Source organism: Ammodytes marinus, assembly GCF_949987685.1.
Source record: "Ammodytes marinus genome assembly, chromosome: 17".
Lineage (NCBI taxonomy): Eukaryota > Metazoa > Chordata > Actinopteri > Uranoscopiformes > Ammodytidae > Ammodytes > Ammodytes marinus.
The window spans coordinates 6,618,165-6,638,185 of NC_137221.1; the positions used below are offsets into that span (position 1 = coordinate 6,618,165).

Genomic DNA, 20,021 nt, shown 5'->3' on the forward strand with positions numbered 1-20,021 from the left:
CAACTGTGCTAAAAAATATATATATAATAATACAGAAATGTCAATCACTCTTGGACTCTATGTTCTTCAGGGTGTAACACGAGGACAGAGAAATGTGTTGCGGTAAATACTTTCAAAGTTGCTGCAGAGACTATTGCAGTATGTTTAGTTCCCTTTCTGAGAAGTGGTGCATTTCTAAATAGATACGTTTAAGATTGTATTTGTTATATATTTCATAGGCAGGGTATTGGTTATTCTAATGTAGAAACTCAACCATTTCTAGTTCTCCCCTTTGAAAATATTATTTTTTTATCAATACAGGCTAGGGATACACTTAACACATAAAATGTAATGTCGACAAAACAATTTTTTTTAATAAAAGTATATGCAAATGCATTGATTTATAGTAAAAGAAAGTTAGTATGATCCCTTTAATATAAAAATAAATAAATAGAATTCATATTTTTATATTATGCCAAATATTTTCTTTTCTTGGGGGAATAACTTTCACTTTATGAAAAAGTTATTTCCACATGAAAATAAAACCCATAGCCGTGGTCAAGTTCATCTCATGTTTGGGTCAATGCTGCTGCAGTTTTGTAATTTTCCTTTTTAGGCATTTCTCTGTACTCTGACGAAGTTGTGCCAAATACACAGATTCTCTCGCGTCACTGCCCGAGCCTGCTGCACAACATTTCTGCTAAATGAACCTTTATCTCAGACTGAGATGATTACAGACTTTTGGCAAGAACATGTCACTTTGTCAGTTCATTACAATAATACATGACAGTGACAGATTTAGGACGTCAGAGGTTATTGTTTGGTATGTGGGGATGCGTGAGAAAGAGTGTGTGTGTGTTTGTGTGTGTGTGTCTGCACGTGTGTTTGTGCATACAGTAGGTCCCTGTGTGTGGTCGTTTTTTTGGTATAGTATCTCCGCTTACCACGTTGTTGGACCTTTTTTCCATCTCTTGTTAATTGAAGCAAACAAAAGCGTATTTCCTCAATATTGCACATGGCTGTGATAATTAACTATTTAACTTCAGAAATAAATAAAAACAACTCGTTTGATATAAACTCAGACCACATCTTAATTCCTAGAGTGGGGAATTCAGCACCGGATTTGATATAGCTTTAATCTGGCAGTTCAAGAACACACTGATGCACATGTATTTCATATCAAATTAGACATAACAGTTGAAACATTAAAAGTTGTCCAGTATAAACATACAGTAGGGAGAGAATGGATCAAATATGAATAGAACAAATATGTTAAATCTCGCTTTATTCAACATGTAGAATTCTAGATATTTAGTTTTGCACTTCTACAGTATTGTCATATCTATTAATCACATTTCTGGAAAAATTGTAACACAAAAAATTATTATTTTAATGAAAGTAATCAAATGAAAAAGTTCCATTGATATCTATAAGTTAAAATGTTACCCCTATTCACCTGCTGTCTTGCATTAAACAGGTATCTGTCACTGCCAGATGAGGCTGCTAAAGTGGCAGAGTTTTCCTCCCCTCTCTGTATGTCTCTCACTCTCTGCTAATCAGATCTGTGCCTCACCTCATCTGCTTCCTGATGTGATTATGTGTTATAAGCATCGGTCCTTCTGCCTGACTACGCTTCAAAACAAAAGAAGATAGTATTTGTTTAATGGATGTAAAGCTATTCAAAACCTCCCTGCTCTACACAGCTGTTGCGGGAAGACAAACAAATGGTCAATAGTCACACAAGCAATGGTGGACAAAGTACTCAACCCCAGTACCTACAGTATGTCAAGTATCAATACTCCTTGTCAAATATTGACACACATTTATGGAGGTGCTTATGGTGTAAAATAACATCTTAATCATCGTTCCTTGTATAAAATCTCCAATTGTGACAACATTGGAAAACTTAATTTAAAATATTTATATGGAGAGAAAAAATATACTGTAGGTATACTGTACCTCAACGTGCTTTTAATTTTGATGTTGGACAGAAGGTACTTGAAAGCATATGTGTTGTTTTGTTCGAGGTAAAACAGCTGACTTCAAAGCTTTGCTTAGCTTGAAAGTAACGAGTGACGACAAGCTTCCTAGAAATTAGGAATCAAAAGTGCGATGTTCGTCTTCCAAATGTAGTGCAGAGAAATGTCATAATTTAGAGAAAAAAAACAGATACTCAAGTACAATAAAAATACTCCAAAAATGTACTCAAGGAAGTACATTGTCATTACTGTCCACCACTGCACACAGGTAGCCTACACCTGACCTGTGAGACAAAGGAGAAAGAACATGTTAGTTTGAGAGATGACTGTTTTCTTTATTGCTTTGTGGAGAGTGCTTAGGGTGACAAATCTCTAACTTTAGACTCTAGATGAAATCACCGCAGCATGACTGATGATCAGTTGGTATTTTTCTTAATACAGGAAATGATTCGACTCATGAGTGTGATGGTAAATTAACACTGTGACAGTCTTGAGTCCCATCTGTACAGCATCATGTCATGGTACATTAATAGTATATTGATTCATGCATAGTATTGAAAAAAAAACCTTTTATGGTCTTTGGGTCGCGTGTTCTCTCTGTGTTGTTTGGTTAATGTTGTGTAGTAAGTAGGTGGCACAGTAAACATTCCTGACCTTAATGGTGTGTAGACAGTAGCTAGCACAGTAAACTTTCCTGGCTTAACTTTGTGTAGAAAGAAGGTGGCACATGGAACATTCCTGAGCTGCACAGTTTCATTACACACGTTTATTGGCACAAGAATCTACTTGTTTCTGAGGCACCGTATACTTTAGCACCTGAAAACAGTACTCATCAAGTTATTATTACATTTTAGGGGCTATACTGTGGCATTCCCTGTTCAAAACACATGTAAGAATCATGTGCCATATTTTGCACAATTCATAAACAATTTTGTATTTGCACATAAAAGGTGTGGACAAAAATAACACTTGATGTAACAGGTGCCTCACAACTTTCTCTCTCCTCTTCTTTTAAAGTTGGTAGGGAGATGTCCCGAATGAAAGATTCCATTTCTTTCTCGTTTATGGGACCTTCTGTCTGATAAAGCTTTGAATAATATTCTCTGAAAGCTGTATTCATTTGTGTTTGCTCATAGATGGCCTCACTAGTGCATTTACATAATGGAGCTCTGGAAAAAATTAAGAGACCATTCCAAATATTCAGTGTCTCTCGTTTTACTATGTATGGGCATACGTTTAGTGAACATTTGGTTTTATTCTACAAACTACTGACAACATTTCATTTCCATTAAGAAATGTAGAGATGTAGATTTAAGAAAAATCCAGACTGGTCTCTTAATTTTTACCGGAGCTGTATGTGAAATTGACTGACGATTTTGTAGTCGTTTTAACCTTAAGGCTTTTGCCTGCTTTGTCTCCATTTCCAAAGTATGTACGACAAAGTCTAAATAGTGCAAATGCTGTCTCCTCATGTATGATTGATTGTAATTCTACCTTACTGATCATCATTTCATTTTTTAATCTTATATTCTTAGGATCCCGCATATGCTGTGATTCTAATGTCTTAAGCTCTGAAGTTAAACTGTTTTTCTTCATCAGCATTCTTTTCTTCTTGGCTGTGGCATAGCTAATAATAATCCATCCTCTACAGGTAACCTTAAATGCTTCCCATACTATTTGTATTGAGGGCACTGAAGTTAGATTAACCTTAATAAACTCTTTTGTTTTCTCTTTCAACATGAACACAAACTCTTCATCCTTGAGTAAAGAGTTGTTAAATCTCCTGTTCTGAGAGAGAGAGAGAGAGAGAGAGAGAGAGAGAGAGAGAGAGAGAGAGAGAGAGAGAGAGAGGAGGGCTGACAAAGGGGTGGGGTCTGAAATAATAATATTGTGTATTTTGCTGTCAATCACACTCTCTACTATATTTTGAGATAAAAGTAAGTAATCAGTCCTTGAGTAGTAGGCGTGTGAGTTATGAGCATGAGAATAGAATGTATATTCCCAAACAAGGATTCACTACATGCATACGTATGTCAAACATTGCCAGAGATTCAGTTAATTCTTTAAATGCTACCGAGAGTGATCTATCAGATGTGAGTGGGCGGCTAGATCTATCTACTGCAGGATCGCTAACCAGGTTAAAGTCTCCACCCATAAAAATTGGATCGGCAGAAAATTGAGATAAAATCACATTAATCTAGATAGATATTCGGCCTGCCCTCCCTGTATTAGGAGCATATACTGCACATTCACCAAAGTGCACTTTATGTTTTGTAAGAAACCCAAAATAATGATATACCTGCCATCTTTGTCCGCTATTTCTTTGTTGTTGGATTATGTCAAACTTGATTTAAAGGTGGAGTCTGTGAAATCTGGAGAAATCTTGTTTTCAAAATCACTTTTTGTCAAAAATCAGTGAATATCTCCTCACAATCCGCTACCTGTCCGTATACTGTGTCAGTCCAGTGTCAATACACAGCCTAGGCCCTGTAAACAGGCATTTTGTACGGTGGACCCCCTTTGTGTACCCTTTGTTTACAAACCAATTTACAGAAGCTAGGCAGTGTATTAACACTAGATTTTTCTTTTCCAGACCACACACATAGGGACAGGTAGTGGGTCATGAGGGGATATTCATTGATTTTGACAAAAACTGATTTGGACAACATGCGTTCTCCAGAAATGCTTAATCCACCTTTAAGAAATTGGTCATTATGATATTTTTAATTTTATTTATTTTTTCGACAATTGCAAAGACAGTATGCTTGCACGCACTGTAACTTGAAACTGGAAATAACTCTGACTGGCATTGCTTCAGCAGAACATTTGAACCATCACAAAGGTGCAGTGATTCATTAAGAGGTTATTGAGTTGCATTGCACCATAGCGTAACACGATATGTTCCTTGTACATCTTGTACACCCATTGAACAATGTTTATTTGTTTTGTCTTTTATACTGTATGATTTATGGCCACGTTTACAAATATCACATCCACTTTTTATTCATATTCCTACTGTTTTTACATGTTGAGTTTGATATATGATACGCAGACATTAAACATGAGCACCACTTTAACATAATCCACTATAACTATGCAACTGCAAGTAAAGCTGGTCTACAGCACTTGGGCAAAATTAAAAAACTAAAAACTAAAATATTAGCTTCACTTGGCATTACAATGAGATGCAAATCAAAACGACAGCTTGTTTCACAAAATAATACCCTTTTGGACAAAAGCTGTAGTTCCTGGGTGATCGTTCCCAGCCAAAGGCATTAAGAAAAACTATATGAAAATAGCATTCTTTGCACTGATAGTCTCATTTGCTGTTGCATGTCATATATGATCACCAGAGGAAAAATAAGACTGTTTTAGAAATATTCAAAAGGTCCCTCGTAGCCACTGTAATCAAAAGACTGTTGTGTTTGATTTCTCCATGTTAGTGCAAAATGTTCACGGGTCCTGCTGCTCATATTTGCATTTAATCAATGATTAGTTTTATTTTCAAATGACTTTGAGCGGCAGAACAAGTGTCACTGACAAATCGATTTATTTTTATTTTTTAATAAAACTTATTTTCCCTCTTTTTCTCAACCAAAGATGTGATTTACATGTAGCTTCTGTAGGGCGACATGACACTGACAAATTTTTCTGACTCAGTGTTACTCTCTGAAATGATTTCACAACAAATTGAAAGGTAAACCATGGACCATGGAGTTGAGGGGTTGAGCTGATTGGCCCGCTCCTCCCTGCCTCAGGTGAGAGAGGCGGGACCTTGAGTTTATAAAGACTCGGTGCACTTTGCTGCATCACTCACTCAGACAGACGGACGCTGTCTTTATGAGCCACTGAGACGTTTGACTGGCAAACCGCGTTTCAGAGGTGAGCTTTATTCAGATTTTTAAAATCTTTGATTATAAAATATAAGAAAATGTTATTTCTTCACGTTCTTACATATTTTAGTAGTCTACATTTATCCAGAACATGGCTAGAATTCTATGATAAATATATAGAGATTTCGTTTTCCTAAATGGTGTTTTTTCGTTGTTAAATTATCTTCAACTCATGGATTGTAATGATTTTCTTTCAAATCACTTATCCGAGATGTATTTATTTAAAATAGGGACAGTGCATAGGCCTTTTGATCATTTATGCAAATATGCAAGATTATAACCGGTGGCTAATTTACATCTCTAGGCCTATAGCCTAACTCAATTGAATTATCAAAACAATCACAACATGCTGAAGTAGCCTACCTTCTCCCCCCTTATTTGTACTTCACAAACTTATTTAATTTCACAAACCTTGTTCTAACATATCGCTTTGCTGTTAATTGTTCCAGCGTTTCCAGACACCGGGACCGTAGCCCATACGACAGCAGACCGCAGCTGAGGCAGTGACACGCGGGTAAACCTCCAGGATGGAGCCGGCGGTTCTCCTCTTCCTCCTCCCCGCGCTGTGGACCTGCGGTGAGTAGCCTCGGCGACACAGGTGTATTGGCGAAAAGTGATTTCAGTCCAGTTATAGGCTATGTGTAGTAGGCTACAGCTGTTTTATCAGGTTAAAACAGTCATAATGTGCTAATATGCATAACGTTATGTCCGTTGTAATAGCTAAGTTAGGCCTATATGTCTATTTAAAACTTTAACTTTTTTTTGTAACCGCAAAATCACGTTTGCAGTGATGGATCAGTCATGATATTAGGGGAGACAGGGTAAAGTTGAGTAACACTTTTTGCTTCAGCACCTGTAGCCTAACTCACTGGATTTTGTAAAGCTAGATTAGAAAAACGTTTTATAAAAAATATCTACATTTGTTTACTAAAAATGCACCAATTCAAACATCTTAAAGAATGTCATAGACTAGCCTACATGATTTGATCTAGCCTTTAGTTCATGTTTGAAACTGCTGTAATTGACATGATTTATCGATCACTTCTCTATACAATTAAGAAATCAGGCCTATCTCCTTTGAGATCATCCTTATGAACATTATTTTACCAGCATATTGATTTTTTCATTCAAGTCAAATTGGCCTTTATAATATAACCTACCTTTCTCTATACTAAAAGGTTATTTCTGGCTCATCAAGGACTTGAGTACATTCACAACTGTTATATGGGACAGATTACAGCCCACCAAGTCCATCCAACTTGCTGAAATATCTTTTGAAATACCTTTTTTATTTGACTGAAATCACTTTTTGGCAGGCAATCACTTTTGGGCAGCACACACCTGTCACAGAGTGACCCAGTGACCTCATGCGTCACCACTAACCCACTGCCCTGCTCAGGGCCTATAGGCTCTTCTGTTTATTATTGTATCATATGTGTTTCAGGGGCTCAACGCATCAACTCCGTCTCTCCACATCGGGGAAGCTATAATGGAGCCACGCGACTTACCATTTCGGGAAGCGGTAAGACATTGAATTCCTCAGACAGGTTAACTTACAAGTAGTTTTTTTTTTCCAAAATAATGACGATTCAATCTTGTTATAGAACTTTGAATATTGTTTCTAAGTCAGCTAAGACACTTTAATCACAGTATGCGTCATAAACCAATGAAGTATTGGGAAAAAATGTTTTAGTTCGATACTCTATTGCTAAGGAGACGCAACTGAAGGAAATATGTTGAAAAACGTGAGGACATTTCCATTACATTACGTTTTCAGGAATCCTTCTGTAGAACTCATCCTGTCTGTTTGTCGACTACCTTGTCCAGATTTTTTAAATTGAAATGCTAAATATTTAAAAAATAAAAACATTTTTAATAGGTTTTGCCCAGGAAAACCAGTTCCAGCTGAATCCAAAAGACGACTCATTTGGTAACCATGTGACACTGGTGTCCGACAGCCATTCCGTCCCCTGTGACGTGGAGAGAGACTCAACACACGGCGACCAGATCATGTGTTACACCAGGTAGCAACTTAACAGTACTTAAAAAAAATTATCTTATTTTTATTTTTTTCTACTTTTTTTTATTTATGTTCATATTTGTTTATGTCAACACATATGTGTGTGTTTTTTTATCTTTATAAACTGATAAATAAAGAGTTTAAAAAGAAATAATAATAACACTTTAACAGTACATTAATGTAACTGTCTGAAAGAACTAATATAATGTTTTAACCCTAATCCTAACCCTAACCCTTTGTCCATGACAGAGCTATGCCGAATGGTCAGTATGTGGTCCATGTCAGTGTGGATGGTAATCCCATCCCCGACAGCAACATATGCAACGGCCACTACAAACACTACTCCTGCAGCTTCTTTGTAAGTTTGCAGCAATACACAGACACGTGTATTTACAATTTATTTAGTTTGATGCATCTTCATGAACATTTTCATTATAAATACAACCACACATACATACACTATTATGCACACATATTATACATTCATACACACATATGCATACACACGTTTTCCCATACATACTTCCACGTCCAAGTGTGTACACTCTCCAGAACCATCATAAGAATATAATGCAATGGAGAAAATAAATAAATAACGCTAATTATTAAGCATAATATGTGTTAAACCCATGGACATATAAAGAAAAACCCACGGTTCCTGCTGTGCTGTTTGTTACTTATTATGTTTTTACTGTGACTCTCCTCAGACTGTCTGGTGGCGCACGCCGACCATCACCTCCCTTACTCCTCAAAGTGGTCTCCCAGGTAACCAATTATTTTACGTATATATAATGCACTGACTTCACTCCAGAGTCCAGTTTAGCTTCATACCCAGATCAGGACAGGACAGGACAGGAGGGTGTTATTTGTTAAACTAGTGGTTGGTGGCTGGTATTACATGTATAGGTCCCAACCATTTCTTAACTCTGATTTGCTTATGGTGGGCGGCTGTACACTGAAGTGTGGAAACTGGAGAGGGGATTTGCGAAAAGACAAATTTAAATGTAATTGACTAATAAAGTAATTTAACTGAGCTAAGTACACAAACTAAATCCAGTTTTAAATATATATATATTTAACTTGAAAATCCCTGCAGGCACCTTGGTGACAATGCGAGGCATGATCTGGACCGACGTGTATGGAAGCAACACCGACAAGAGCTCCAACGGAAATAACGCCAGATTTCTGAGGTATGAAAATAAGATTTAAATAAACATAGATATACATAACATATATATATATATATATATATTCCAATATTCATATTACTTTAATGTTTTCTCTATCTCGACTAATTTATTTTTGTAAATGAAGGACATTTCTGGCTGTGGCTGCTTCATAACGATATTTTGTCAAATATCCCATATATAGACACTAGTCTGACATATGAGTTAAATTTTCACTGAAATGTATTTACTTGTTTAGGGTCAAATCTAAGAATGATATAGTTACAGAAGATATTTATTTGCTTGCTCGTTAACCACCCGTTTCAAAAAGTAGACTTTTAGATTCACACTCTTGTAATCAGTCAACGAAAATAATCTTGTTGATTACAGATCCTACATGGGAGGGATGCCATGTGAGATGCTGAAACCTGAATCAGATGAACTGTGAGTAGTTTGCCTGGATATAGATTGCATTTTCGAAGTCAAAATTCAATTAAAAACACAGAAAACTGCACTATGCTAATATACTGCTACCACTTATACTACTAATAATAATATCAATTAAAGTTTCAAAATGTCTCAAAGCACCTTCAGCTGAAGAGGATTCTCATAAGCGATTAAGTTGTGTGACATAAGACTGATATAATACTAATAAAAACTGTTGGTAGTTTGTACAGTTGTACATGTGGTAACCATAGGTAAGATATTACCTTATATGCCTGACAACGCCACATCCAATTTGATGGGCAGGAGGAACCCGTTTACATTAGCTATGAGTGTGTCGTTTTTACCGATGTATCTTCCCCTAACATGAACAATGAGATGGAGGTATGAATTGGTGCAAAAATATATCTTATTTATTGAATACTATAGATTAAAACCCTCTTAAGAGAGGGATGCAATAGTAGACGTCTCCGATGACAGCTTACTCTCCTTTTGGTATAAAAAGGTCTGGTCCGCGCGTGCACGCTGAATAGCCACTGTGGAGGACAAAAGAAACGAAAGCAACAAAAGCCAACACCAAACAAAAAGGGAAAACACATGCACTATCTACAAAATATGTAACATAAGAAGTAAATAATAAGAAATGTGCATTTAGCAATACATAAAGTGTCAAACCGTGCAGTCCCACCACAGAAAGCTTAGACATGTGTCGCCACGGGCCCAGCCTTGTACAGAGATCCCTGAAATGTAGAAGGAGAGTAATCTGAGTCACAAAATTCTAGCCATAAGAGCTACTAACGGGTTCTACCAAAATAAAACAAACAAACATAAAGAAAATATAAAAAACAGTAGAAAACAGTGGCTGGCCTGGTCCCTTTTAAAAGAACAAAACAAAGTACAATTAGTTGCCAGCCCGATGATATAATCAGCAAATATTGTCACCATGTAGATTAGCCTACTTTGTATGAGTAGCCTCAACATACACACTAGTCCTGCCTGTGGCCCAGCAATACAGGAAGGAGGGGTGAGGGACTTCCACTCTATGATATAAAAATAATATTATAGAAACCATGGCTAAAAGTAAATAAAATACAATAAAAACATGTGTGCTTAGTTTACCCGTAATGAGGCTTCTTACTGGCCACAGCAACCCTTCGTCACGTTCAGTGACCTGAAACAATACAATAAAAACGGGTGATATAAAACGGACATGAACTAAAAACAATGCAGTAGCGCAACAGGTTATAAAACAGGTGGTTAAAACACTCGGAATTACCTGCCAGAACTGGCCCCAGTTCTCTCCGTTTAAGAGAGGAAACTTATATCGCTAGGCAGCACAGGGGGAGAGCCGAGGTGCACACAGCAAAGTAGCGAGAGGGAGTGTGTTGACACCGGCAAACTTTTATTGCTTCCTGCCTAATTGTGCTCCGGTCATGTGACTTACTTCATGATTCCCACATACAGTTTGTACATATTCAAAGTTTTTATTTTCATATTTCTAAAGATATGAGCTACGACTGAACAATGAACGATCTTATTGGGGATACATGAGCTGCAAACCGACTTCGACTTATGTTGGTAAGATGGTGTTGTTCAGTTGCAACTTCTCTTTATATATGTTTTTTTTAAACTGTACACACGGTCATTTAATATTTATGTTTTGTTTCCAACAGGGCATCAGAACTTGAGTTACATTATTGATAATGACTGGGGAAGGTAAGCACATTGTTGAAAATGTTGATTAAATTCTAATTTCATTTTAACTACAGTTTAAGATTTGCATACAAACACCTTCATGGTCTCAAAAAGATCTGTAACATCTCTTATTGTATAAAAAACTATAACAACCTTTCAAATCTCCAGGAGTTTAGCAGATAAGAAACTGTACAAGGTGTCAGCTTTGGGCAAACTCTCCATGTTTCAGACCTATGCAGGTACGTTAGATAGAAAGACATTTGTTCACAATAACTGTGGCATTTTTCAGAAGTAGCTCTTCTGTAGTATTGATATTCTTATTACAGTGAAATGTTTTGCTTGATCTCTTGTTTTTAGAGGTGACAGGAGTCTCGCCTTCTAAGGGCAGCGTGCTGGGTGGAACCCTGTTGACCGTCCACGGACGTTTCTTCGACCAAACCGACCGCCCGGCGCGAGTTCTCGTTGGAGGTAAATCCTCATTATTTATTGGACTGGAGTCGGCGATTCTGGAGAAAGCTTGTCACTGAAAATCACCGCAAGATCCCTACCTGTGTGAACTGTGTGTAATCTGGTGTTAATACACAGCCTAGGCTCTGTACACTGGTATGCAAACAAAGGGTATGTAAACAAGGGGGCCCACCATTAGCTGGCAACATGTCAGTTTACAGAGCCTAGGCTATGTATTAACAATGGATTTTTTTTCTTCAATAAAACAAACAATACAGACAGCTAGTGTATCATGAGCGTTCTCCAGAATCACTGACAACACCTTTAATTACAGCTCTAGCCAGTATCCAGCACCATGAAAACTTTTCCTGTTATTGTTTTTCACACTTTACAAAGGCTTGAGCATTCGGCGATCAATGTGGTACGTCTTCACACAAAACAGAAACTCTCTGTGCAAAACTAGCATGCGAAGGTGATAATCCCTTTTACAGAATGTGCTCATACTTTAGGACACAACAAACAAAAGGCAACCGCAGAGTTGTCACGCAGCAGACAAAAGAAACCTCCGAAAGCTTAGACACTCAGCAGACCGTGACACACAAGCTCTTATCTTTGGTAACACTGCTTGAGCCATCTATCATGTTGTAAGTTACAGTACACGTTTCACAGTACAGTTTCACAATGCAAAGATGACCCTCACAACAGTATGATACAGATTGCAGAAAATACAGTATGCTATGAAATGACAGTACACACAAAGGCCTAAGATTTAATACATCGATTTATATAATTTAAGAGTTTTTATCTGACCTTCAATTCCACATTGAAATGACTGATAGAGTAGTGTAAATGTAAGCGTCCAGAGAAATCACAGAAAATACATTTACCCACCATTATCATATGACAGAGCTGCTTCCTATATATTTAATTCTTAATCTCTCAACCTCAATACAGTAGGACAAATTAAGAAATTCTACGACAGCAAAGGAAATTAATAAAAAATAAGCATTTTATAGCTAAGTAAAACCTAGTGAACAATATATGTTATGAGGATCTACGTTAGATTTATAGTACCTCATGTAGATGCACAGACAGTATTGCTGTAATTACTCAGAATTCCTCATGGAGGCAACAAAAGTTACGCACTATATCTTTAAGATAAGCTTTATGTTTTTGTGTAAATTGAAAAATGACTATTGTGAGGTTATTGGGACGCGACTTCAGTCACAGAAACTTGATTTCTCCTCAGGCCAGCCTTGTGAAGTCCAGAGTGTGGAAGCTGACAAAATAACGTGCAGGACTGCCAAGAATGAGATGGACAACAACAACACATCAGTCTACCCAGGTGAGAACACCAACACCTTTTCTGCCTCTGCGCTTTTGTTCTTTTGACGCGATATGACCAACGCCTGTCAATGATGCGTCCTGCGGTTTTGCCGTGTCATGATCCGAACTAAAGACATTGACATCCGTTGACATCTTGAAGAGCAGAAGAATTTAAGGCTTCTGTTCTACTTGTCAACACAGCTGTCTCCAAGATTGTGATTTGGTGATTATTTCGATGGACTTTGATGTGCTGTCTGCTGTGAAAAGATAATGTGTCATCTGACAAGAGCGCATATTTGTGATCGTACATCATACAAAGGACCGCTCATATTGCGTTGACGCCAGTTGTCTTGGTTTTTAGAAACAAAACAATAAGACCAAGAGCATACAGTACATTTCCTGCTTTTTGTATCATTTCAACAGTAAGAAGAACGCACGTTTCAGAAAAAGCTCTCCTGAGTGTGTGAACCAAACAGTCACATATTATTCTTATCTTCAGGTTAAAAATTCAAATTTGGGTTTCCGTTTTCATGGAGTACTGTCCAAAAAAAAGTTTTATTTCTCACAGTGCTATTGTTGAATCTTCTCTTCTCAGCCTCTGTCTGAAACGCTCTGTTTAAGAGCCTGTCTCTTTAAGCCCCGCCTTCCAAAAATCCCAGTCTGCTCTGATTGGCCCTACATCTGATAGCCGGGTGTGTCAATAAAATGGTGAAATGTTATGTTTTATAAATTTTGCGAGAACTCGAATGGAACTTCTGGAAGTGCCTTATTATACAACAAATTCTCACTTTTGAGCTGATCCAATATTTGCGGCTTAATTCTCTGCTGGCCTACTCATCGATCAATTGACTTATAATATCCAATCTAATTTTGATACACCGTAATCTAAACTTCCATTTTTTACTCCAGGTGGAAGAGGCTTGAAGATGGAGATGTGGAACGACACTAGACCCAGTTCCCTTGATGAGATCCGCGACTATAACCAAAACACAACGGGATACTTGACCCACTGGATCGGCCACACGCCATTCAAATTTTATGACGAAGTTCATAGGTTCGCTTCACGATTAACAGGCTTCTTCGTCCCTCCATCCAGTTCAAACTACACACTTTACGTCCTGTGTGATGACCGGTGCGATATGTACCTCAGCAACTCCAGCCGTCCAGAAGACAGGGTACGAACGGATAGCTTTAATTCATTTTAGCTTTATTTCAGTGGGGCGACTGTGGCTCAGTTGGTAGAGCGGGTCGGCCGATGATCAAAGGGTTGGAGGTTCGATCCCCGCCCTGCCACCTGTGTCGTAGTTGTTGTGTCCTTGGGAAAGACACTTCACCCACCTTGCCTCGTGTGAATGTCGATAGTTAGCCTGCTATCGGTGTATGAATGTGTGTGTGAATGGTAACGTGGGAAAGGAAAACAGGTCTCCCTTGAAAAAGAGTCTCCGGTCTCAATGGGATTTACCTGTATAAATAAAGGTTAAAAAAAAAAAAAAAAAAAAAAAAAGGGAATAACAACTACTGCTATGACTGAGTCGAAAAAAATCTTAAGAAATCATGTTTCAATTTGTAAAATCGAGATTTAGATTATTTCCTGATAAACAATTCCTCAATTAAATGTCCTATATCTTTCCTACTTATAATATGTTTGTTTTCAAACTCTTTATTCAGGCTAAAGTTGCGTACGTGCCAAGATACACAAGCTCTTTCACATCTTTCGCTTCTCAAAAGACTGAAGAATTGGCTCTGGAGGGAGGAAAACCGTAAGTACCAGGATTATAGCTAGAAGTAACTCTTAATAAACAAACTACAAGTCATTCATTCATAGTAGATCATAGCCTATACATTCATAGGTCTAAAAGCCCTTGACAATTCGTTTTTTTAAACTTTTTTTCTCTTCAGCTACTACTTGGAAATCCTGCATCAAGACTATGGCGGCCCGGGCCATTTCAGCCTGGGCTTGTTCCAGGGCGAGAGCAACTTCACAGAAGACCAAGTGAACGAGGCCGTCAACGAGATTCAAAATATCATCGCTAACTATGATGTGTTCAAAGAGGAACAGGTTCGTAGTTGCTGATGCCATCCTGATGCTAACATGTAGCTTTGTTCCTTTAAAAACAACAGAGAATGTAATCACCTCCCCTTAAAGGAGAGGTCTGACATTTCGGGAAATATGCTCAAGTTTTGCTGAGTAAGATAAAAGGTCCGTAAAAAACATTGAAGCGACAGAGATTGTTAGCTAAAGAAGCATAATAGACTCAAATAAAATTGTACCTCGGAAATCCACTTTAAACATTGAAAGCAGCTAATACCATTTTAGCATCAACTGGTTTCTGTCTTTTATAATTGAGGGCTTTTTGCTATCCTTTTTGCTGGCTTTTTCTAGCTTCACAGCTTTGTTGTTTGGCGTCAAAGACACTATTGAATACAACCACCTTACTGAAATTCAAGCTAATAATGCTAGCATGCTATTCGGCATGCCGCTAATGTTCTCTTAACTCTATTTACCTCACAGCCGCTTTCATGAAGAATGTAGTTAAATCGCTAAATGAGATAGAATTCAATTTAGCAGGTAGACGGAAGATGGTTATTACTATTCCACCTGTTGATTCAGTGCTTCTGAACTTCACCTTTGCTCATTGACACTGTTGCCCAGGTGATAACTTTCGAATCTTGGGCCAGCGACGTCGCCGTAGTCAAAGAGGTCCAGAAGGTTACGGTCAATAGCAGCTGTGCCGACTTCCTTTGTGATACGACCTTCTTCAGTCTGGGCTATGGAGACGCACAGACTGGTAATGTGTTTTACAGTATATTCATTTGCAAAACAAAAAACTTTTGGTGCTTTTTGAATCTTGCACAACAGTTGAGTTAACGGTGGAGTCAGCAATTCTGGTGAATGCTTGTTGTCAAATATCACTTTTTGTCAACATCAGTGAATATCTCCTTCACGATCCGCTGGAATTTTTTTTGTTCAGCACACACACCGTACGGACAGGTAGCAATGGTGTGGAGATATTCACTGATTTTGACAAAAAAAGTGATTTTGACAACAAGCAATCTCCAAAATCGCTGACTGTGATTGCATACATCTAACTATTGGTAGCCACAAACAGAACACCCCCCAACCTGTTGTTTTAATCTTATTTAACTATAGTAAATATTTGCCATTTATTATGTCTGTTCACAACAAACTTTATATTTTTCCTTCTTGCAGGACCAATTGCAGTGAGCGCAGCAGCAGATATCGTGGAAGCAGCTTTGAACAACCTCTGGTCCATCAAACCCGACACAGTCACGGTCACCAAACAGGAAGACAGCGACGGCTCTCACTACATGGTCACATTCAATTCTGACAGAGGTACGCAGAGACAGAGGGGCAGCTAGTCGGGGGAAATTTGGGTCCTGTTGAGTCTTAATTCAAATGCAAACTTAGGTAACATGATCAATAAATTGTCTGTCTATCTATCTATCTATCTATCTATCTATCTATCTATCTATCTATCTATCTATCTATCTATCTATCTATCTATCTATCTATCTATCTATCTATCTATCTATCTATCTATCTATCTATCTATCTATCTATCTATCTATCTATCTATCTATCTATCTATCTATCTATCTATCTATCTATCTATCTATCTATATGTGTACCTGATTGTAAATAACTTAATCATGTATATTATATTGTTTTTGCTGCAGGGGATTTCAAACCTCTTCACTATGAGGATTTCAGCTCCGTCACCAACATCACCGTTACCGAGGTTACAAAGGGGGAAAGCAACATGGCGTCCTTCACTCTGCTCTGGGGTGGGGTCCCTACCAAGCCCATCGCCTACAATGCATCTGTGTCTGAGGTTTGTAGGCCAATCATTTATCTGCCTGTCTTTGTGTTAACTATCAGATTGTATTTAAAGGTTCCTTGGAGCACCTTTAATAATATTACATTTCTTAAAATGTGTTGTCGAATATGATTCATTCAAGTTATTGCAGCCTGTCCTGTGCAAAAAAACAAAAAACAATATTCCGCTTGTGTGTGATTTTGTGAACAGGTGCAGTCGGCTCTTGAGGACATGATGAAAGCAGAGTGTCCCGGTGAGATCCTGACCTCAGAAGGAAGCGATGTGGCGTTCTTCAAAGACTTCGAAGGTGACAATTCTCAGGTCAGTGAAATCATTATTTTTGCACCAATTTTGGCAATAACCGCTGAAAACAAGCTAATTTAGAGCAATGAAACAAGCACCTTTAAATAATAAAAATTATAAAAATTCATACCTTGAAATACTACCAAATTAAAAGCATTGCCGTAATCTTTGTAATCTCACAGTTTTTCTGATTTCTTGCATCCACCAGTACGATACCGCAGACGAAGGGACTCCAGTGAAAAACATGGGTTTCTGCGGCTTGTGGTCGCTGAAGAACGCTATGGTGCTTTTCAAGGAGAGTTACGTCAAAGAGTCCGGTGGCAACTACGGAGCTATTTCATTGGACAAGTATCCTAGGGTAAAACACACACCTGCATTCTTTAGGCCTACTGTTTTTTATTTTAGCATTTTTTTGTTCATAATATAATATACACTGTATATGGACACAATGGACGCAATCAAGAAATAAAATCAAAAAAATTCCTCTCTTGCAGCTTTGCTTTGCATACAAGGGAATGTTGAAGAATGAAGTTGGGATGAAGTTCACTTTCAAAAACATTGACGGCCAAACCAGGACAGAGACGGCAAAGATCAGCACTGTCTTCGCCAACAGCCTCAAGTCAGTAAAGAAAAAAAAGACATTAAGTTATTTTTTATTCGTCATTTGATATGTGTTCTCAACAAAACTGCATCTTATAACTCTGACCATGTCTCAACAGATGGAGTTACAAATGCCTGGACCTGGAGACGCTCCTGCAGACAGATTACGTCGGAAGCAACTACAATCTTCTGGAGTTTTTCCTCTACAAAGACGCAGCCGGGGAAGATTTCTACGTGGATGCCGTTCACATCGGAAAGTCGCCCACTACCAGAAATGAAAACGGTAAAAAAGACGGATAAGTAGCTTTGAGTTTGGTGGAGTAACTTCCTCATTGTGGAGCGTGTAAAAAAACTTTCTATTTATTGAATTTGATATCGATGTGTAACAGTAGAACTGGGGCATATGTTGTTCACTTAAACCAAAAACTTATTGAATTATTGTTTTTCTTTGGTTACATTTTCCACTTTTATTTATTTATTTTTGTTTTACAGAAGTTTCCCTCAAGAGGAGGCCTCCACCTTTCGAGAGCGCCGGTATTTCCTTCGAGACGATCGCTGTCGACAACGACACATCCACCGCTTCAAAGATCAGCTACACCATCGTCGCTACACCAATGGAGTGTGGCTTCGGCTTCCCACTGATAAAAATTGGCTTCATGCAAGTAAGTGATCAACTGAAATTTATGTAACAATAACTGCCCTTTTTTTGACCATTCAAGGTGCACTTTGCAGTTTCAGGGGAAGTTTATTTGTACAGCACAATTCAGACACAAGGCAATTAAAAGTGATTTACAGGGGCATACATTACATCATCACTAGACATTAGAAATAGAATTTTAGAGTTGATAAAAACGAAGAAAATACATCACATGTAGGCAGTTTCAGTTTCAGTAGTGTGAACAGGAAAGTATCCTTTAGCTCAGGGCCATTTGATATGAGGCGCCACAATAATCCCCGTATGTGTTTCATGCCCTGACATGCCCTACACTCATCATTTGCCTAAACAAATTACAATGGTATCCTAGTATTGACCAGATGCTTTACCGGCACGGAAATGAAGTCTCACTGTAGTGTGTGGTGTCTGTTGTGACATGTGTTTCAATTTAATATGACAGTTGATCTGTCGCTACCTTGGCCTGAAATATTATGTAGTTTTAAAAAAAAAAAAATTATACAGTAGATGCCACTACATTTAGAAAAATTAAATTAAATTAAGACAAATATTGGTTGTTTTCTTTACTAAGCTGTTGGATTTATGTTTATTTTCATAGAATTTAGCAGGCTAGTCCAGCCACATACTGTAGGCTATTATATTTTACTGTACAGTATTGTGGTAAATTTCAAGGTGTTTCCGAATAGGGATTTGTGGTTAGAAATAACTCATAAGAGAGCGCCCACACATCTAAACCTATTCTGAGCTGAGTAAGGCAAGACACCAGATTTCACCATCATTTCATAACATTTATTCCGGGACATGATTCATAAATACAGTAGATACACAGCCCTACATGGACCTACACATGTTGCAACACACACTTCCCCAATCAAATAGATACACCACATGCATGACCTGCTACAGCTTTTCTCCTAGCTCAGACTAGTTATAGCCTGTGTGTTCCTTTATGAGTTATTTCTAACAACAATTACTTATCAGAACATTGAAATCTACAACAGTATTTACAGCTGCTAAAGTTAATTTGTTCATATATTATTTTATACCACCAGTTCATACCACTCCTTAAACAAAGACAGACATTTTCATCAAAGATATAGTTATAGAAAAAGTCCAGCCATAAAATATGATGATGTTAATAATAATCGATTGGATTTATATAGCGCTTTTCTAGGCACTCGCTTTACAGGGTTCCAGGTTCCATTCATTTACACACAGTCATACCGGTGGCGGAATCATGGCTGCCAATTTGCGCCTACGGGTCCTCCGACCACCACAAACATAAAGCAGTCATACACATTCACACGAGGCAGGGAGGGTGAAGTGTCTTGCCCAAGGACACAACAACCATGACACAAGTGGCAGAGCGAGAATCGAACTGCCAACCCTTCGATCAATGGCCGACCCGCTCTACCACAGCCACAGTTGAAAGCTACACATCCTATTTAGGATTGTGAGAAGAATATGGGACCATAATGTATTTATCTCCGCTTGTATCTCATAGATGTCCAACAGCAGTGAAGACATGTCTGAGTTCACGATTGGAGCAGCGACCAACGTCACCATCACTCGCCTCCACACAGCCACGCCTCCTCCGACCGGGACCTTCGATGTGGAGATTTACGGAGGCCGGGCTGAAGGTAGTTCACACACTGGG

The 20,021-nt window shown here is 38.1% G+C and overlaps 1 protein-coding gene across 1 annotated transcript in view; it reads left to right on the forward strand.

Moving 5' to 3' along the window:
- Window positions 1–6,378: 6,378 nt before the first annotated feature.
- Window positions 6,379–20,021, forward strand: part of pkhd1l1.1 (PKHD1 like 1, tandem duplicate 1) — a gene marked incomplete at its 5' end in the record, with an annotated part of 51,001 nt that continues 37,358 nt past the window's right edge. The window contains 24 exons of the mRNA XM_080045811.1: window positions 6,379–6,427; window positions 7,296–7,373; window positions 7,731–7,875; window positions 8,121–8,229; window positions 8,579–8,636; window positions 8,968–9,061; window positions 9,428–9,481; window positions 10,986–11,059; window positions 11,155–11,197; window positions 11,345–11,415; window positions 11,534–11,644; window positions 12,873–12,968; window positions 13,859–14,124; window positions 14,618–14,709; window positions 14,849–15,008; window positions 15,603–15,738; window positions 16,161–16,304; window positions 16,649–16,803; window positions 16,999–17,109; window positions 17,300–17,449; window positions 17,586–17,710; window positions 17,811–17,974; window positions 18,184–18,353; window positions 19,869–20,004. Of these exons, the coding sequence (XP_079901937.1) occupies window positions 6,379–6,427; window positions 7,296–7,373; window positions 7,731–7,875; window positions 8,121–8,229; window positions 8,579–8,636; window positions 8,968–9,061; window positions 9,428–9,481; window positions 10,986–11,059; window positions 11,155–11,197; window positions 11,345–11,415; window positions 11,534–11,644; window positions 12,873–12,968; window positions 13,859–14,124; window positions 14,618–14,709; window positions 14,849–15,008; window positions 15,603–15,738; window positions 16,161–16,304; window positions 16,649–16,803; window positions 16,999–17,109; window positions 17,300–17,449; window positions 17,586–17,710; window positions 17,811–17,974; window positions 18,184–18,353; window positions 19,869–20,004 (2,791 nt within the window). The remainder of the gene's footprint in view (window positions 6,428–7,295; window positions 7,374–7,730; window positions 7,876–8,120; window positions 8,230–8,578; window positions 8,637–8,967; window positions 9,062–9,427; window positions 9,482–10,985; window positions 11,060–11,154; window positions 11,198–11,344; window positions 11,416–11,533; window positions 11,645–12,872; window positions 12,969–13,858; window positions 14,125–14,617; window positions 14,710–14,848; window positions 15,009–15,602; window positions 15,739–16,160; window positions 16,305–16,648; window positions 16,804–16,998; window positions 17,110–17,299; window positions 17,450–17,585; window positions 17,711–17,810; window positions 17,975–18,183; window positions 18,354–19,868; window positions 20,005–20,021) is intronic.